At 45.2% G+C, this 17,283-nt stretch overlaps 1 protein-coding gene across 1 annotated transcript; it reads left to right on the top strand.

Annotated features, from left to right (window-relative positions):
• The first annotated feature begins 7,559 nt into the window (after positions 1-7,559).
• Positions 7,560-7,907, top strand: LOC124647278 (cysteine proteinase inhibitor 6-like). The gene has a single exon (XM_047187242.1). The coding sequence runs from the start codon at positions 7,560-7,562 to the stop codon at positions 7,905-7,907; it is 348 nt and encodes a 115-aa protein (XP_047043198.1).
• Positions 7,908-17,283: the final 9,376 nt, after the last annotated feature.

The following is a 17,283-nucleotide window of genomic DNA, read 5'->3' as shown; positions in this document are numbered from 1 at the left end:
TCGCGCCTTGTACTTATCAATAGTACCATCAGGCTTTAGCTTCTTCTTCAACACCCACTTACAGCCCACATGCTTACATCCATGGGGTCGTTCTGACAACTCCCAAGTTCCATTAGAAAGAATCGAGTCCATCTCATTTTGGACAGCTTCTTTCCAGTCATCTGCATCTGGAGATGCATATGCCTCTGCAATGGACGTGGGAGTATCATCCACAAGGTACACAATGAAATCATCACCAAAGAATTTTTCAATCCTCCGTCTCTTGCTCCATTTAGGAGCTTCATTGTCATCCTTCTCAATGACAATCTCATGTGATTGTTCAAAATACTCATTAGATGTACTAGATTCAGGAACTATCTCAGTAGAAATTCTAGCAATGCTATGCATATCTTTCATAGGAAACATATTCTCAAAGAATGTTGCATCACGAGATTCCATAATAGTATCAACATGCATATCGGGTACTTCAGATTGAACTACTAAAAATCTATAGCCTACACTCCGCGGAGCATAACCTAGAAAGATACAATCCACTCGTCTTTGGTCCGAGTTTGCGCTTCTTAGTAATTGGAATATTGACTTTCGCCAAACATCCCCATGTGCGCAAATACGAAAGTGATGGTTTTCTCCCAGACCACTCCTCGTAAGGGGTTTTATCTTTATTCTTGTTAGGACCTCTATTCAGGACATGACATGAAGTCAATAAAGCCTCCCCCCACCATGCCTTTGATAAACCAGCAGTGGCTAACATGGAATTCACCAAGTCAGTCGGCGTGCGGTTTTTCCTCTCGGCAACCCCGTTTGATTGGGGCGAATAGGGAGGCGTCCTCTCATGAATAATGCCATGTTCCTCACAGAATTCATCAAAGATTTTAGGAAAATATTCGCCACCACGATCCAACCTAAGACGCTTGATCTTTCTCTCTAGTTGATTTTCAACTTCAGCCTTATAAATTTTAAAGTAGTCTAAAGCTTCATCTTTAGTTCGCAACAAATAAACATAGCAAAATCTAGTCGCATCATCAATCAATGTCATGAAATATCTCTTTCCACCTTTTGTCAACACACCATTCATCTCGCATAGATCGGAATGTATGAGTTCTAGAGGTGCCGAGTTTCTCTCCTCGGCCGCCTTGTGAGGCTTCCGAGGTTGCTTTGATTGCACACAACTATGGCACTTAGAACCTTTGGCAATGGTGAAATTCGGAATTAAACTTAAACTGGATAGCCGAGACATTAAACCAAAATTAATGTGACATAAACGAGAATGCCAAACACTGGTATCATCACCAACATTGCCACATATATGGTTCACAGACTTATTACTGAAATCAGAAAGCGAAAAGCGGAACAAGCCTCCGCACTCATAGCCTTTACCAATAAATTGTCCAAACTTGGAAACAACTACTTTATTCGACTCTAAAACAACCTTAAACCCATCTCCGCATAGAAGGGAGCCGCTAACGAGATTCTTGTTCATAGTAGGGACATGCTGCACGTTCCTCGACTGCACGATCTTCCCCGAAGTGAACTTCAGATCTACCGTGCCAACACCACGAACGAAGCATGTGACCCATTCCCCATCAAGACGGAAGAATCCCGGGCGACCCGGTAAGAAGTGAACATGGATATGTCAGCACACACATGAACATTAGCACCTGTATCAATCCACCAACATGGAGATTGAAGTACCGAAAGAACAAGTAAAGAGATTACCGTACCCATCAGCATTGCTAGCGGTCACCGTGTTGACTTGCCTCGCCTTTTTCTTGCGGTCTGCCCTCTCCGGACAGTCCTTAGAAAAGTGGCCAGTCTCTCCACATGTAAAGCAGCTCGGATCTGCTTTGTTTATCATCTTCTTCTTCTTGAAGGTTGTAGTCTTCATAGGCTTATTGAAGGAGGGCTTGTTATTCCCTTTGTTCTTGCTGTAGGGTTTCTTCCGCACCATGTTGGCGCTAGACCGACCCTCTCCTTTCTCGGCATTATCCTTAGCCCGAGCTTTCTCCTAAACATCAAGAGATGCTATCAGATTTTCAACTGATATCTCCTGTCTCTTGTGTTTGAGAGTTGTGGCAAAGTTCCTCCATGAAGGGGGCAACTTAGCGATGATGCATCCAGCCACAAACTTGTCGTGTAAGGCACACTTAAGGAGCTCAAGCTCTTTCGCAATGCACTCGTATCTCATGAGCTTGTTCGACTACGTAACGGTTGTTAACCATCCCGATGTCATGGAAGTTCTCCATGATGTACGATTCATCGCTCGCATCGGTTGCACCGAACTTAGCATTCGGTGCCTCCCGTAGCTCTTTACCATATGTTATGTGCATGTACACATCACACGGACGATCAGCAAGAATGCTCGTAACGCATCCGACAAAGAGAGTATTGTTTTCCTTGAACTTGTTCTGATCTTGATCAGATATAGTTCCTTCGGGTAAACCATCGGTAACATCGAACACTTTCGGATGAGTAAGCCGAGCATGGCCTTATACTGCCATCTCTTAAAGTGCACACCGGTAAACTTATCCGGCCTCGGTGCATCGGAAAAACCAGCCATTGTTAACTCAGAAATTGCCTACAATTAGGTTTTTGGATTGTTGGATAATTAGGCACAATTTCCATGATTAATTCCAGAATATTAAGCATGACGACAAGTAACTACTAACATGTGAAACTCGAACATACTAGATGTAGTGATCAACATGAACAAGTAGCATAGCAAACAGTACAACATCCATCGCTAAACAGATCGAGATATGTCGCACGTACCGATCTGGTGGAGGTGGCGGTGGAGGTGTAGCAGATGATGTCGCAGCAGTAACGTTGTTGATGACAACGTTGTTGATGACAACGTTGTTGATGACGGGGACGACGGGTCGAAGTAGACGGCGTTGTAGACGACGGTAGGCAGCACCGCCCGACTTGGACGGAAGGCGACCCGTGATGGAGAGCTTGAGCAGTCGCGCGAGCGCTTCCAAAAACCTAATTCGCCCTCTCCCGTACAGGATCGCAAGGACGAGCGGTTTCGGAGACCTGCTCTCCCGTTCGACGATGCACGTCGGCGCGCGGGATGGAGTAGGCTACGATGGCGGCGCAAGCAGAGAGAGGTGGAAACCCTAACTCGTGTATTAGATGTGTTTCTGCGGTAGCCGGGCAGGAGATTATATAGGCTCGGGAAACCCTAGGCAACGTGGGCCACGCCCACGTCGCACGAACGTTTCGAGTCGGTTGCGCGATAGCCCACGATCCGGGAGCGACCCGAACCGACTAACCGCGACGCGTCCGTCTAGGACTCCGTTCGTTTTCCCGAGCTGCAAAAGTAAGGAAAGTCTCGGCTCGAGGCTCAATCCACTCACCACGAGCGCGGCGCGCGTCGTGACGTGTCGAGTCGAGTCGAGACGAGACGAGCGAGCGAGGAGGAGGAGGAGCGCGCGTGTAGCACTCCTATTCTCACTCACTTACTAGTGGTGGAACAACCCACCTTATAAGGTGGTCTAACTTCCTCCCAACTTTCCATGTGGGACTAAACTTCCCACCTCTTGCCACTCCCTAGTGAGCTGCCACCAACTTGGGCTCAAACTCACAAGGCTGCCACTATGTGGACTTTGAGATTTATAGGAAAAACTGAAATCTAATTTGGGCCACTAAAAATGGGTCCAATATTTCAACAGAAGGGTGGCCGAGGCGGCCAGACCACCCCTTGGCGCGGCCAAGGCCTAGCCCGCGCCAAGGGTGGGTGTGGGCCCCTCGTGGCCCCCTCCATCTCGTCTTCTGGTTCTGGGGGTCTTCAGGTGAAATATTGATTTTTCTATATTTTCCCGAAAGTTGGATTTCTGCAAAAAAACAAGACATTAGAGCAATTCCGCTGAAAACAGCGTTAGTCCGTGTTAGTTGTATTCAAAAACATACAAGATAGAGGGCAAATAACAGCAAAAGTGTTCGGGAAAATGGATACATTTTGGACGTATCACCCACACCACCCATAGACGCCGGCCAGGGCCAGGCCGCGCCTAGGGTAGGTGTCGCCGCCCTGCTGCCCAACTTCGACTCACCTCATTGACAACTGTGTATCAATGCGACAATATGAGGAGGTGGTCTTCAACTAGGCATCGCAGACGGTTTATCTATGCGACACAGTTGTCAAGGAGGAGGTCTTCAAATTGTTGCGCTTGAGGAGGAGGGGTGCTGAGAGACCAACTAATATACCCGTGTATCAATGAGGATGCATTCAGGTGAGTGTATGCGTGCGTTTTTGTTTATAGTGTGTTTTATCAAGAAAAAATGCTACACAACGTGCTAAGAGCATCTCCAGTCGCGTCCCCCAAACCGTCCCCCAAACCGCGCCGGATTGAGCGTTTGGGGGACGTGTTTTGTTCGTGCCGCCTTTGGGGGACGTCGTTCCCCAGTCGCGTCCCCCAAACGCCGCCCCCAATCAAGAATTCAAATTTTGCATTCAAAAGAGATCGTTCCCGCCGAATCGTCGCGATCAGAGTAGCGGCGATCAAAGTACTAGGCGCGCGATCATATTACAGACCATAGTGCATGCTAAATTAGAAGAAGGGGTTGATCGACGGCGACGTATCCTGAGTCGACGCAGGCCCGTCGATCACGACGACCTCGTCGCGATCTGCCTGGTGCTGTGCATACTCCGTCTCCTCCGCCGCCGTCGCGTAGGCCGACGATGGTGTAGCAGTCGAAGACGCTGCAGCCGGCTCTTGCACCGCAGTTGCTGCCGCTGCCGCTTCCTGGGCCGCCGCGTCGGCCGCTGCCATTTTGGCTTCGATGTCGTCGAGGATCTGGCCTTTGAAGAAGTTGTGTGCCGCTCGCGTCCGGGGAGACATTCCCTCTGTCGACGCTCTCAGCAGGGACATGTCGTCCCTGCGTTTCTTGAGCTCCAACTTCTCCTCTTGCCTCTTGAGCAGCTCCGCCCACCTTTCGTCGTTCTTTTTGGCGCGGGAGAGAAAGGTCGAGGAGACGTCCGCGAGGAATTTCGTGATCGACGCCTGCGTCTTCTCACCCGACGCGGCATCGGCCAAGGCGGCCTTGGCAGCCTTGTTGCCAGTAGGACGCCCTGCCGACGTTGCCGACGCCGCGTCCAGATCAATGGCATCCTTCCCCTTGGACAGCGACAGACGCGTCAACCGTCATTTCTCATTCCCTTTGAGCTTGCTATAGCAATGCATCAGCGCGAACGGCTTATGCACATCCGAGTTCCTCGCGTAAACCTCCATGGCCCTATCAAACTAGCCAAAGGAAGCGGAATCATTTCATCAAACACAATGTAGGCGCTACAGATTATGGAAGAAAGAGGCGTACCATTTGGGAGAGGTCGGCGCCGCTCTCGGCTCTGGTCAGTAATTCCTGATGGTATCCATGGAAGGAGTTCACCGACGCCTGGATGATGGCCCATCGCGTCGACATTGCCTTTTGGCTCCTCTTCATTGTCACTTTGTTGTAGTCGCCCTTGATGAGCTTGCGCTCATCGAACTCGGCCTTGATTCTCGCCCAATACTTCCCGTGTTTTTGGTTGGCGCCGATGATGGAGTCATGGCTCACCGTCGCCCACGACTCGCACAGACAAAGATCCTCCAAAGCCGTCCACTTGGGGCCTCGTGTGCCCGACGCCTTCTTCTTCTTTTTCTTCTTCACACCGTCCGCGTCGACCTCCACGAGATCATCGTCACCGGCACCCTCCTCGTCTTCTTCCTCGCCGCCCTCTTCGTCCTCGTCGTCGTCCTCGTCCTCCACCCCCTCCTCTTCATCGTCCTCCTCTTCCTCAGCACCCTCAGCACCGGCGCCGTCGAATTCGAGCGGCCCCCTGCGGCCAATGAAAGGGTCGCCGTCCGCACCGGGTCCTGGCTCGCGCTGCTCGTACGCCGGGGAGTAGAGGTTGTTGGGGTTGAAGCCGCCATGCGGCAGCGCATCCTGGTAGTGCGGCGACAAGTTAGGCGTCACGCACCCGGGAGTACCGGAGGGGGCGTCGTTGTAGAAGGCGGATGACGACGGAGAGAAGACTCCCGGAACGTACACCGGCACGTTCGTACTATATGGGCTCGCGTTGGTGGCGGCGATACACCCGGCCATTATGTGGTGGTGCTGGCGCGCCGCCAGAGCCTTCTTCTCCTGCTCCGCCGCCCTCCGCCCTTTCCGCTCCGCCGTCGACATCTTCCGGCGCAGACAGTCTTCATGCCACTGATCATCGGTCAATCCTTCCGGCCTCTTCTTCGGGGCCGGCGCCTTCCGCGGCTTCGCGAACGGCGCTTTCGCCCCATTTGTCGCATTGCCCGGTGGCTTCTTGGCCGCTTTCTTGGCCATCTTCTTGGGGGCTACCGGCGGCGTCATGGAACGGGGAGAAGGTAGCGGCGGCGGGTGGACGGCGGGAGGGAGAAACGAATCGGCGAGGGAAAGGAGAAATGAATCGGCGGCGGGGAAAGGAGAAATGAATTGGCGGCGGGGGAGGCCAGAAATGCGCGGCAGTATAGGCGCGATATGGCGGGAGGGGCGGGATTTGGCGGGAGTGGGAGACGATTTTTCACTGAGCCGCTGACGAGTCGGCCCCGCCACTCCCCGCCTCGCTTTTTGTTGTGTCCGGCGTCCTCGGTGCGTCCCCTGTGGGACGGGGACGGGCTCGGGGCGCCGGACACCGTATCGCGCCGCTGGAACGCATTTTTTGTCCGGCGCGCCCCAAATCCCTTTGGGGGACGTTTTGGGGGACGCGGCTGGAGATGCTCTAACCCAACTCATTAGGACATGTACAATGGTAGAGAAGGAATGCCTTCTCTTACCCCACCACATCAGCTAGAGAAGATATTAGACACAAGTCATACAATGCATTATCTCTTACATCCATCTCTAGCAATTAATATGAATAATTAAATTTTGGTAGGAAATTTGTTTCAAAGGGAAGACATATGATACAATGGAGAACATAGTCTTCCCTTATTTTCTAAGAGATGATCCCTTAGCTAAGGAAAGACAACATTCTCTCTTTATTCTCTCTCCTCTAACTAAGTAAAAATCTGACGTGACATCTCTACGGAAAGGCGACATCACTCCATTATACGTGCCCTTACCTTTCGAGGAATCCGGCCCAACATGCATGATCGTCGATGGAAATAGATCCTCAAATTTGTAGGATCTGGCATTTACATGGAAACTAAACAATGGAATGATCGGTGCTCCTGGCTGACCCGACATTACATGGAAACTACATACTAATGGAATGATATGAGTGCTCCTGCCTGAAAACAAAATATCTGACAGGGAGTCTTATTAGGCTATATTAGCTAATCGGTTACTGCATGGTATATTTACAGAGAGCGATTGCATGAACAGCTAGCAGTGCACCACAACGAGAACGTATATAATCTTTCCGCAAGGAAGGAAATCAATTCAATTGATATAGTACTAAACATGCAAGGCGTATTTACATCCAATTTGCTGGCAACAACATGCCCTGGCTATATGAAGCCTCAGTTCACCTGTCATTCTCGATCGACCACCACAAATTCATCACCACGACAGGCCAGCAGCTCATCAAAAGGTTCCATCTATCGGCCATGGGGACCTGCAACCAGCTCCTTCTCGCCGTCGCCGCCGTCGGTTGCGCCGCGGCGATAGCCATGCCCGGGGCGGCAGCCGAGGCCGCGCCCTTCCAGCCGATCCCGAACGTGGACGCCCCCCATATCCAGGAGCTGGGCCAGTGGGCGGTGCGGGAGCACGTGAAGCAGGCGAACGACGGGCTCACGTTCAACAAGGTGTTCGGCGGCCAGTTCGAGGTCGTCGCCGGGCTACGCTACGTGTTCGACATCGACGCTGTGGGCAGTGACGGCGTGGTCGGTGCTTATACCGCGGAGGTGTACGTGCAGGACTGGACCAACACGCGCCTTCTCGTGTCTTTCAACTGATCGAGTGGGAGCCGACACGTGCAAATCTCCTGCATGCATATGGTATTGCAAAAGAGTACCACGATCATACATGGCTGGATTGTAATGGCTTTTGGTGTACAGTAATAAACACGAGTTCGAAATATTGAAGGTGGATTTGTTTTCGTTGCATATGCGTTGCGTCTTATGCTTGAATCGATTTAATTTTTTTTCAGAACTCATATGCCTTTTATTAAGAGAAGTTGAATTACAGGCATATTGAAACCTACAAGTGGTTCAATAAACCACAATGCAGACCCCATGAGCTTCTTCATTTGATTCCCTTCTTTCATGGCTGAAATTTATATTCCCTGCAAAAAAAAATTATATTGCCGCTCGCCTTTGATCTGTCTTTGATCTCCCGATTCCTGAAGAATACTACCAAAGACGTCAAAGTTCTTGCCATGCAAGTCATCCACTACTTCGAGGCAATTCAAAACAACGTGAATTTGGCCGAGAAGAAGATCAGCAGCGGCGTCCAGAGCCTCCCTGCATGCGAGTGCCTCCAGAGTCCGATGGTGCTTGATGCCTTCATATATCATCGTCGATGCACCTAGAAAAGAACTAGCACTGGATCGGCAAACAACGACAACTACACCTCTCTCTGGTGCCCATGCCACCGCCGCATCAATTTTTACCTTGGATCGGCCTTCAGGTGGAGCAATCCGTCCCTGCTTTCTCCCAATGGTAGGAGCCCTGCCCTTCTTGTTGCTTGTCTCTACCACGCCAGCATTAAGATCAGCCAGGAATTGGTTACAAAAGCGATTGCTTTCATTGGGCTTTGATAGACCCTCCTCGCGGATAGCCTTCCTCTTGGCATGCCAAATTCCCATATTGTTACTAGCATACGAGTAAGATCCTCGACCTTCATCGTTTTGATCATGGCGAAGAGCCACGCTCTAGCCGAGGACACCGTCATCATGAAGACATGCTCAACAATGTCCGCCTCCATGAGCGCACATAGCACCTCTCCATGTTACACTCGATGAGAGAATGATGCCATGAGTCCTCTCTCCCGCGTATAAAGCATGCCGCCATTGGCGCCATGTTCCGTCAGTGACAAACGTCCCCCGGATGGCAAAGAATGATTTACAAGCCACCATAGAAATATCCATAGCCACTTCCAAGATTTTTTCATTTGCAGCCATACCCGACGATGTCGCACATTTATCTAGCAAGTCTTCTCTGGTGCCCTCCGTCGCAGCCAAATGTCAATAGCAAGACCTAACCTAGAAAATAACCGAGTGTTCAAAATGTCACCCCTAGGAATCACTCTGAACCTCCCTATAGGAAAGTGGAATTGACCTGATGATCTCTGAATCCATCGGTCAGAAGAATTCATTCAACTTCTGTATATTTCATTCTTTTGCGCCATGGTTAATGAAAACGCCTAGCAACACCGGGGCATCCAACTTCTTGACTGTAATCTGTCATAACCTTGTATCCTTGATTGCCAGATTTGAGATGGATGTGAACCCAGCTCGACAGATATAATATCACCATTTGGAAAGTAAACTGCCTTCAATACCCTAACACTCAAAGACTCGGGTACCTGTAAGAGTCGCCACGCCTACCTTGCTAGAAACACAATGTTAAGTTTGATGACGCGGAACCCTAGTCCACATGTACTCTTTGGTTGCTCCCATGAGACCCAACTCATTTTCCTCTGCCCTTCTTCCTTGCAACCCCACCAAAATTTGCGAAGTAAAGAATTGATGTATTTGCACGACTCCCTTGGTAGTTTGAAATAGGACATAGAAAATGTTGAAGTGGCTTGGGAAACCGACTTGATAAAAAAAGTGCCTCCCACTCATAGAAGTTGTTCCAACCATCCAAGAACCTTTTTCCACACTTAATGTCGAAGGTATTTAAATTTTACACTCTTATAAATGACCACATCCGACGAAATTCCTAGGTATTTCTCATTGAGAGTTTCCCTCTCAACTTGTAGTTCCTCCTTTGTCACCACTATCATAACTTCTGGGCAGCCCTTGCTAAAAAGGATCGACGACCTAGCATATTTATTCGTTGATCATGTGCATTGCATCATTTGTCCAACACACTCTTGACCTCCATAGCACCCTCTCTACTAGCTTTGAAGAACAGCAGGCTATCATCAACAAAGAGTAAGTGGTTGATTGACAGGGCCGATGTCACCACTCTTAACCCAGAAAGTGTCGACGATTAATCTCTAACTTTTAGAAGGTAGGAAAGGCCCTCTGCTGCCAACAAAAACAAGTACGAGGATGTGGGATCACCCTGACGGATCTCCCTTGAGGGATAAAACTCCTCCTATGGTGCCCCATTGAAGACCATTGAGAAGGATCTAAAGGTATAATTGCTGCCCCCCATGGGGGACTCACAGCGATCCTCGATTCTGGACCGTCGGATCTTTCCATCAGCTAATCTCGGTCGTTCATTGTTGGCTCAGAGTCTGCTAGCTAACCCCATGCAAAGGCCAATTGTTACCCGCCTCCGACTGCATGTGGGCCCCATCTTTGCTAGCCCCGCACGTCAGCCACTGCGGCTGGGATCTTTGTTGGTGTGCATTAGCGTCAGGCAGTGGATCACCACCCCGTGATACGTCTCCGACGTATCGATAATTTCTTATGTTCCATGCCACATTATTGATGATATCTACATGTTTTATATACATTATATGTCGTATTTATGCATTTTCCGGCACTAACCTATTAACGAGATGCCGAAGAGCCAGTTGCTGTTTTCTGCTGTTTTTAGTTTCAGAAATCCTAGTAAAGAAATATTCTCGGAATTGGACGAAATCAACGCCCAGGGTCCTATTTTTGCACAAATCTTCCAGAAGACCGAGGGGGAAAGGAAGTGGGGCCACGAGGCGCCGCCACACTAGGGCGGCGCGGCCCAGGTCTAGGCCGCGCGACCCTGGCGTGTGGGCCCTCGTGTGGCCCCCCGCGTTGCCCTTCCGCCTACTTAAAGCCTTCGTCGCGAAACCCCCAGTACCGAGAGCCACGATACGGAAAACCTTACCGAGACGCCGCCGCCGCCAATCCCATCTCGGGGGATTCTGGAGATCACCTCCGGCACCCTGCCGGAGAGGGGAATCATCTCCCGGAGGACTCTTCACCGCCATGGTCGCCTCCGGAGTGATGAGTGAGTAGTTCACCCCTGGACTATGGGTCCATAGCAGTAGCTAGATGGTTGTCTTCTCCTCATGTGCTTCATTGTCGGATCTTGTGAGCTGCCTAACATGATCAAGATCATCTATCCGTAATTCTATATGTTGTGTTTGTCGGGATCCGATGGATAGAGAATACTATGTTATGTTGATTATCAATCTATTACCTATGTGTTGTTTATGATCTTGCATGCTCTCCGTTATTAGTAGAGGCTCTGGCCAAGTTTTTGCTCTTAACTCCAAGAGGGAGTATTTATGCTCGATAGTGGGTTCATGCCTCCATTAAATCCGGGACGGTGACGGAAAGTTCTAAGGTTGTGGATGTGCTGTTGCCACTAGGGATAAAACATTGATGCTATGTCCGAGGATGTAGTTATTGATTACATTACGCACCATACTTAATGCAATTGTCTGTTGTTTTGCAACTTAATACTGGAAGGGGTTCGGATGATAACCTGAAGGTGGACTTTTTAGGCATAGATACATGCTGGATAGCGGTCTATGTACTTTGTCGTAATGCCCAATTAAATCTCACAATATTCATCATGTCATGTATGTGCATTGTCATGTCCTCTCTATTTTTCAATTGCCCGACTGTAATTTGTTCACCCAACATGCTATTTATCTTATGGGAGAGACACCTCTAGTGAACTGTGGACCCCGGTCCATTCTTTTACATCGAATACAATCTACCGCAATACTTGTTCTACTATTTTCTGCAAACAATCATCATCCACACTATACATCTAATCCTTTGTTACAGCAAGCCGGTGAGATTGACAACCTCACTGTTTCGTTGGGGCAAAGTACTTTGGTTGTGTTGTGCAGGTTCCACATTGGCGCCGAAATCCCTGGTGTTGCGCCGCACTACATCCCGCCGCCATCAACCTTCAACGTGCTTCTTGGCTCCTCCTGGTTCGATAAACCTTGGTTTCTTTCTAGGGAAAACTTGCTGCTGTGCGCATCATACCTTCCTCTTGGGGTTCCCAACGAACGTGTGAGTTACACGCCATCAAGCTCTTTTTCTGACGCCGTTGCCGGGGAGATCAAGACACGCTGCAAGGGGAGTCTCCACAATCCAATCTCTTTACTTTGTTTTTGTCTTGCTTTATTTTATTTACTACTTTGTTTGCTGCATTATATAAAAACACAAAAAAATTAGTTACTTGCATTTATTTTATCTAGTTTGCTTTATTTACTACTGCTAAAATGGCCACTCCTGAAAATACTAAGTTGTGTGACTTCACAACCACAAATAATAATGATTTCTTGTGCACACCTATTGCTCCACCTGCTACTACAGCAGAATTCTTTGAAATTAAACCTGCTTTACTGAATCTTGTTATGAGAGAGCAATTTTCTGGTATTAGTTCTGATGATGCTGCTGCCCATGTCAATAATTTTGTTGAATTGTGTGAAATGCAAAAGTATAAAGATGTAGATGGTGACATTATAAAATTAAAATTGTTTCCTTTCTCATTACGAGCAAGAGCTAAAGATTGGTTTCTATCTCTGCCTAAGAATAGTATTGATTCATGGACTAAATGCAAGGATGCTTTTATTGGTAGATATTATCCCCCTGCTAAAATTATATCTTTGAGGAGTAACATAATGAATTTTAAACAATTGGATAATGAGCATGTTGCACAAGCCTGGGAAAGAATGAAATCTTTGGTTAAAAATTGCTCAACCCATGGACTGACTACTTGGATGATCATCCAAACCTTTTATGCAGGACTGAACTTTTCTTCGCGGAACCTATTGGATTCAGCTGCTGGAGGTACCTTTATGTCCATCACTCTTGGTGAAGCAACAAAGCTCCTTGATAATATGATGATTAATTACTCTGAATGGCACACGGAAAGAGCTCCACAAGGTAAGAAGGTAAATTCTGTCGAAGAATCCTCTTCCTTGAGTGATAAGATTGATGCTATTATGTCTATGCTTGTGAATGATAGGACTAATGTTGATCCTAATAATGTTCCGTTAGCTTCATTGGTAGCTCAAAATTCTAGGCCATATCCTGCTAATGGTAACTCTTATGGTAGATATGTTTCACCTAATGAGGAAAAGATGTTAGAAATTGAAAGATCCACCAAGAGCTTTATGCAATCACAATATGAGCAAAACAAATTGTTTACTAAAACTACGAATGAACAATCTACCTTGTTGAAGAATATAGGAAATCAACTTGAAAATCTGAATATGGAGATTTCTGGGTTGCAAACTAAACTTGCAAATGCTGAAAACCGAATCTCATACATGTCTGCGTCACAATCTTTTTTAATTAATAAAATGGCTGCTAAATCTGAGGATATTGAAAATAAAATTGTTACTACAGCAAATGCCATCCAAGTTAGAATTAATGAGAATATAAGATTGATGGCCGAATTGCATGGTAGGTGGGAAAGAGAAGAAAATGAAAAACTAGCTAAAGAGAATAATATAGCTAAAGTTTGGACTATTACCACCACTAGTAATGTTAATGATTCACATGTTGCTGCACCTCCTACTATCAATGGTAAAATAATTGGGGTTGGCAATGTTACTACTCCTAGTGCAAAGCGTGCAAAATTGCCTGAAACTGCTAAAACTGCTGAAACTGCCTGTGATAAAACTGCTGAATTTTTTTCCAACATTGGGGATGATGATCCCATTGCTTTAGATTATAATGGTTTGGATTTTGATGATTGCCACATCTCTGAAGTTATAAAGTTCTTACAAAAACTTGCTAAGAGTCCCAATGCTAGTGCTATAAACTTGGCTTTCACAAAACATATTACAAATGCTCTCATAAAAGCTAGAGAAGAGAAACTAAAACTTGAAACTTCTATTCCTAGAAAGCTAGAGGATGGTTGGGAGCCCATCATTAAGATGAAGGTCAATAACTTTGATTGTAATGCTTTATGTGATCTTGGTGCAAGTATTTCCGTTATGCCTAAGAAAATCTATAATATGCTTGACTTGCCACCATTGAAGAATTGTTATTTGGATGTTAATCTTGTTGATAATGCTATAAAGAAACCTTTGGGGAGAGTTGATAATGTTCGCATTACCGTTAACAATAACCTTGTCCCCGTTGATTTTGTTGTCTTGGATATTGAATGCAATGCATCTTATCCCATTATATTGGGAAGACCTTTTCTTCGAACTATTGGTGCTACCATTGATATGAAGGAAGGTAATATTAAATATCAATTTTCTCTTAAGAAAGGTATGGAACACTTCCCTAGAAAGAGAATGAAGTTACCTTTTGATTCTATTATTAGAACAAACTAGAACAGTGGCCCTCGCAAATGCGAGGGAAATATTCAAATATGTTTGATAAAGTATATATACAAATATGAATACCTACAATAGAAAATCAATGCGAGGGTGCAAAACTTTGTTTTCATGTACTTGAACTGAATGCAAAATTTTGATATGCTTAGCATCTTACAATTTGTAAATGAATTATTTTTGTACTTCGTATGAGTGTAGTTGTTTCCGACACCGTGTGTGTTGGTTTGAGATTCGGATAAAAGGAGTAGAAAGATAGTTCGCTACTTCTTCATCTACCACACCGAGCGGGAATCTCGAAGAATAAATTGACGATAGCGGAACACCCACACACCCATGCGTGTGCGTATAAAATCCCAATTTGCAATCCCTTGGGTTCCCCAAATTTATCAGCTTAGCTTTGAACCATGTCTAATTAAACTTTAGTGCAAGCACTTAGTTAAGTTGGAATATACTTCCAAATCTTATTGAACTCGATAACTGTACTCCCTCCATTAAGGGCAGATTTTTTTTTTGATTTTTCACTTTTGATTGTCGACTTGCCGATAAATTTTAATATGTAAACTGGAATATTTTTTCTTATCATATACCTGCTTCGTGTTCTGGTTTTATTCAAAATCAAACTTTGCAAAATTTGTTAAAATCTATAGGAATAAATATCAATATCAATACTACCAAAAGTAGATAATATCAAAGCTCAATAGTGATAATTCTAATACCACAACTGTAAATGTAGATATTTTTGCTAAAATATCTGATTAAAATTTAATTTTTTTGACTTTAAATAAAATCAGAATGTGAAATAAAAAAACAGAGGCAATATAACAGCTTTGAAATATGATTGTTAGATCTAATGATTGTATCTATGAATTATAGGAAGTAATAGCCATATAACTATCTAAATTGTCACGGACGATTTTCAGCTGGACTCCTATATTTGGTGGTAGCCCATTTCTTTTTGTATGTTTAATGAAAATAAATCCTACATTTAATGATACGCTGATCTAGTTCGAAATAAAATTGTTGGTCGTGCTGAGCTATGTCTTTCAGGCTCGATCAATTTGGCCATGTCAAAAAACTGCCAACGCGAACAGCTTTAACTTATGAACAATGGTACCATTAGCTAGCTAGGTTTTATAACGCCGGATCCCCGATTAGCTAGTTAGCTAGCTAGCTATACCTTCCAGACTCGATCTATTCTGTCATGTTCAAAAACAGGCAACGTTTTTAACAAAATTGGGTCCTTTTTATATGTCTACAAATTTTCCATTAAATTCTAATCTTTTTCGTAATAAATAGTCTTTTTTTCCTGTAGTGCTTAGATGTCATGATTTATTTTTGGCATCATCCGGTCAGATGTACATGTGCGTGGGTCTCCTAGCATCGCACGTCGTAAAAGGAAAAATCTGTTTAAACAAACCTTTCTTTTATCTGCCACGTTAGTTTAAACAATTACGTACCTCATCGTACATGCACTTCTTGTGTATTTTTTCTTTGACACGTAAACATAAGTCTAGATAGTTGTTTTGGCTGAAAATAAAAGTTACACAATAGCTCGCTAAATCTTAACCGTAAATTACATATCTGATAGCCAAAATTAATTTAAATGATGTGAATTAACATGGTGTCTCCGTTAAACATCCGTATTTTGCTTCGAATAGGCGCGACAATAGTCTTCTGTTTTTACCTGACCTTGGTGCACGTATAGCATCTAGACTCTATTTCTCAACGTACAACAGAAACCGGACTCTTTCGTTGAGGTCACATTTGTTCCGTTACAAAACATACTTCTTATGCATATATTATAAATCTCCGGTTCCGGAAAATTTGAATTAGCACGATAATGGTTTTATGTTTTTCTATTCCTACTTTTTTTAGGAATCTATGTATCTATGTATTCCTACGGGAAAATTCAATTCACACGACCGTATGTATGATTATATATTTTGTTCTTGAGAATCAAATATGTTCTAATTAAGTGGCAATATATACGTGTTCTAGAAATGTTAAATATTCTCTCTGTACTCGTTGAAGTCATTCCACATGGTATGCCACTTATATATGGTGCATGCAGCGCTTTAGGCTGATACGTTTTTCAGTCTTTCACGCATGAATACGTGGGATCCTGATCTGATATGGTGATAGAAAAAAGAAACATAGAGTTGCCCTTTTTCTTATTGGAGACGGAGCTGGCCCTTTTCTTTACTGGTTAATGGTTAAGGCGAGAGACTCCTCCGTATCTTTTCAGGTGTATGTGTTTTGTAACGTGAGATAGTTTACGGTTTACGTAACTTTGAGTTGACATTTAATCTCATCCGTTACTACTAAAATCAACGAAGCCAGTAATTTTAGCTTATGTGGATTAACCTGGTGTCTCCGTTAAAACACCCTTATTTTGCTTTTAGTATATAATAGATTATGATGTTGATGCTTCGCCTCTTGATAATACTTGATATACACTTTGTGCGCCTAGCTGAAAGGCGTTAAAGAAAAGCGCTTATGGAAGATAATCCATGTTTTTACTACAGTATTTTTGTTTTATATTTGAGTCTTGGAAGTTGTTTACTACTGTAGCAACCTCTCCTTATCTTAGTTTTGTGCATTGTTGTACCAAGTAAAGTCGTTGATAGTAAGGTTCATACTAGATTTGGATTACTGCGCAGTAACAGATTTCTTTACTGTCACGAATTTCGACATGCCCCTCTGTAGGTAGCTCAGAAAAATATGCCAATTTACGTGCGTGATCCTCAGATATGTACGCAACTTTCATTCAATTTGGGCATTTTCATTTGAGCAAGTCTGGTGCCTCGATAAAATCCATCTTTACGGAATGTTCTGTTTTGACAGATTCTGCCTTTTATTTCGCATTGCCTCTTTTGCTATGTTGGATGAATTTCTTTGTTCCATTAATGTCCAGTAGCTTTA

Source organism: Lolium rigidum, chromosome 4 (genome assembly GCF_022539505.1).
Source record: "Lolium rigidum isolate FL_2022 chromosome 4, APGP_CSIRO_Lrig_0.1, whole genome shotgun sequence".
In the NCBI taxonomy this organism is placed as follows: domain Eukaryota; kingdom Viridiplantae; phylum Streptophyta; class Magnoliopsida; order Poales; family Poaceae; genus Lolium; species Lolium rigidum.
This window is presented reverse-complemented; position numbering and strand designations above follow the sequence as displayed.